The sequence below is a fragment of the Aplysia californica genome, unplaced genomic scaffold (assembly GCF_000002075.1).
Source record: "Aplysia californica isolate F4 #8 unplaced genomic scaffold, AplCal3.0 scaffold01392, whole genome shotgun sequence".
Classification (NCBI taxonomy): Eukaryota; Metazoa; Mollusca; class Gastropoda; order Aplysiida; family Aplysiidae; genus Aplysia; species Aplysia californica.
The window spans coordinates 25,119-27,717 of NW_004798662.1; the positions used below are offsets into that span (position 1 = coordinate 25,119).

Sequence of the window (2,599 nt, forward strand, 5' to 3'; positions counted from 1 at the left end):
AGACAGACAGACAGACAGACAGACAGACAGACAGACAGACAGACAGACAGACAGAGAGTAATAGAGCAAGAAATATTGACGATGATCATGTAAAAATGTTATGAGTGCGACGTGTTAACAGGGATCATGTAGGCGTGGGTGTGTTTGTGTGTATGTGTGTATGTGTGTGTGTTTGTGTGTATGTGTGTGTTTGTGTGTGTGTGTGTGTGTGTGTGTGTGTGTGTGTGTGTGTGAGTGTGTGTACATGTGTATGTCGTGTAATCCTGTCTGTATGAGTTGTAAGTGCGTACATTCGTGTGCCTTTTTGTGTTGGAAAAGCGTAGAGGGTAGGGTAGGTTATTATAACGAAGAACTATCATAGACCTCAGATTCTGATGTCCTTAAGGGCAGACAAAATTAACTTAAATTTGCGTACAGTTGAAATACAGATTAATGGAAGTTTAAGTTGGTCAAATCAAATACTTTGCTGGACTGTTCGAACCCCCAGATCCATCTGGTTGTAACGCGGGATCAGATGGACGCTTCAGGCCAGCAAAATGATGCAATCTTGTATTTTTTTTAAATCACTAACTTACCTGATAACATTAAAATCTGCCGTGAGTATTGCTAACAACTAATACAAACGGATCATGGAAGACTGGCATTGTGTGGTGTTAAAAAAGGAAAGCGTAAGTGTTTTACTCCTCCATCAACACAAATTAGGAAGTAGGTGCTTTAGTAGAGATGCTTTAGACTCTGCCTGTCAATGTCAAGCCCTGCTGAGACTACTGAGACGGATACAACATTCTCCTCACTCGGGAATTAAACTCTGGTCTCCCGCATGCAGCAACAAGTCGCTTAGCCCCCACACCACAGGACCGGTTTCTTTGCTTAGCCTGCGGTTAGTTTTAGTTTTAGTAGAGGTTTTAGGGCGCTCGCAACTGCATAAGGTCACATGAGCGCCAGCCTGCTGTTAGGCTCTTCCTTGTCACTAGCAGGTGACCTGAGCTCGAGTCCAGAGAAATTATTTCATCAAGTTTCTTGGTCTTTTTGCTGGTATGTTGTATCCCTCTCACCACGGACTAGCCCTGACAGTCAGGATTGGAAGCCCGCCTCCTAAATGATCTGAATTGTGTCGAATGAGGTGTAAAAATCACAGATTAAAAAGAAAACACTAAGGAAAATTTGTGTTCATTAATTATTTGTACAGTTTTTGAGAGGTACGTGCGTCCAAGAAATTAAGTGGTCGCCTTTAAGGACAAGTGGGCTAACCCAGCTTTCGGGGGTTCCAGAAATCTTGACCTACATCAAAAGTGGGAATTGGCCTACACTACCTATAGGAAAAGTTCGGTTTCATTGGTGTGTATATTTGTTTGGTTATAGAAAAAACTCTCCTTGTCTTTTTAAAGAAACTGAAAAAGGGGGAAAAACTTTACTTTCGATTTTCTCAAAACAGCATTTTTCGGGGTAGCCTAGCCCCCTGTGTTTAAAAGCGACCAATATAGCCGAGATTAATCCTGATCTGTTCCAAACGACAAACATTTTGCCGAGGCAACTGGAGAACAAATAAATTAACATCCCTGTACGGTTTAAGCATCAGACAGGTCTCATTCGGTCGTGACATTGGCTATCTATGAGCCGTGCTCTCCAAATTTAAAGCCCATTTCTGAAAGAACCTAGTTGAACATAATTTTATGTAGATCAGTAGAAACTCCCGAATACAATCCAATTTCATAGCTAAGCCCTGTTTGGAACACAAACCAGAGACGTCCATCCACTCTTCATTCCAACTTGATACAAACTCAATAATAATTGCGACGTGAAGGAATCAGGCGCTCGTCAATATTTTGGGCATATAGAGTTGTTTGTATTATCTCAAAGCTTGCTCATTTGTCTTGCAAACGGCGGAAAAAATACCTATCTATCTTGAATACAAGTTGAAATATTTGCAATTAGAGGAGGTGGGGGTTGCCTGGTGTGAGAAGTAAAATTAGCGGCTAAATTTTGATGACTTACAAAGCTTGAGTGTCCTGGAAACTGGAAACTTACATGTTTTTGTGCCTTTAATCAATGTTTTTCGACAATATTCACACAGAGAGGTGGTTATAAAAGAACATTTAAGGTTTTGAGCAACAACAAAAGTAACCCCCCCAAAAAAACCCAAAAAAAACCCCACGAAAATTTGGAGAAAAAAAAAATTCCCAACACCCAGAAAAACGCCGGTGTCTTGGATTTCATTCTTTTGACGAGCGCCTGGTTTCGCCACGCCGCCTTAGATATCATGTTCTCCTTGGTTTCTGCTTCCAGGGCCAACGGTGACGTCATGGACTCCAGATCTGAGGCCGCGCACACACTGCAGGCTGTGTTGTCCTGTGACTTTCTGAACGTCGACATCGACACACTGAAGGTACTGAACACATACACGATGTACTGTTGTACTGTACTAACGTTATCATTTTGTTCTAGTACGGTTTTACGGCGCTCGCAATGACATAAGGTTTTATTATGAGCGCCAAGTGGTGGAATGTCGACATAAGTCCAAACGGGTAATCAGGCTTTCTCTGCTCACCTCTCTAGCCTCAACAGCACAAAGTCTGCCTCGATTATCAAGGCACCCCGG

At 42.2% G+C, this 2,599-nt stretch overlaps 1 protein-coding gene across 1 annotated transcript in view; it reads left to right on the forward strand.

Annotated features, from left to right (window-relative positions):
* The window catches only part of LOC101863233 (carbohydrate sulfotransferase 4), a gene marked incomplete at both ends in the record, with an annotated part of 14,046 nt that extends 11,660 nt beyond the window's left edge, over positions 1-2,386 (forward strand). The window contains 1 exon segment of the mRNA XM_013090652.1: positions 2,287-2,386. Coding sequence (XP_012946106.1) covers positions 2,287-2,386 — 100 coding nt within the window.
* Between the last annotated feature and the right edge of the window lie 213 nt (positions 2,387-2,599).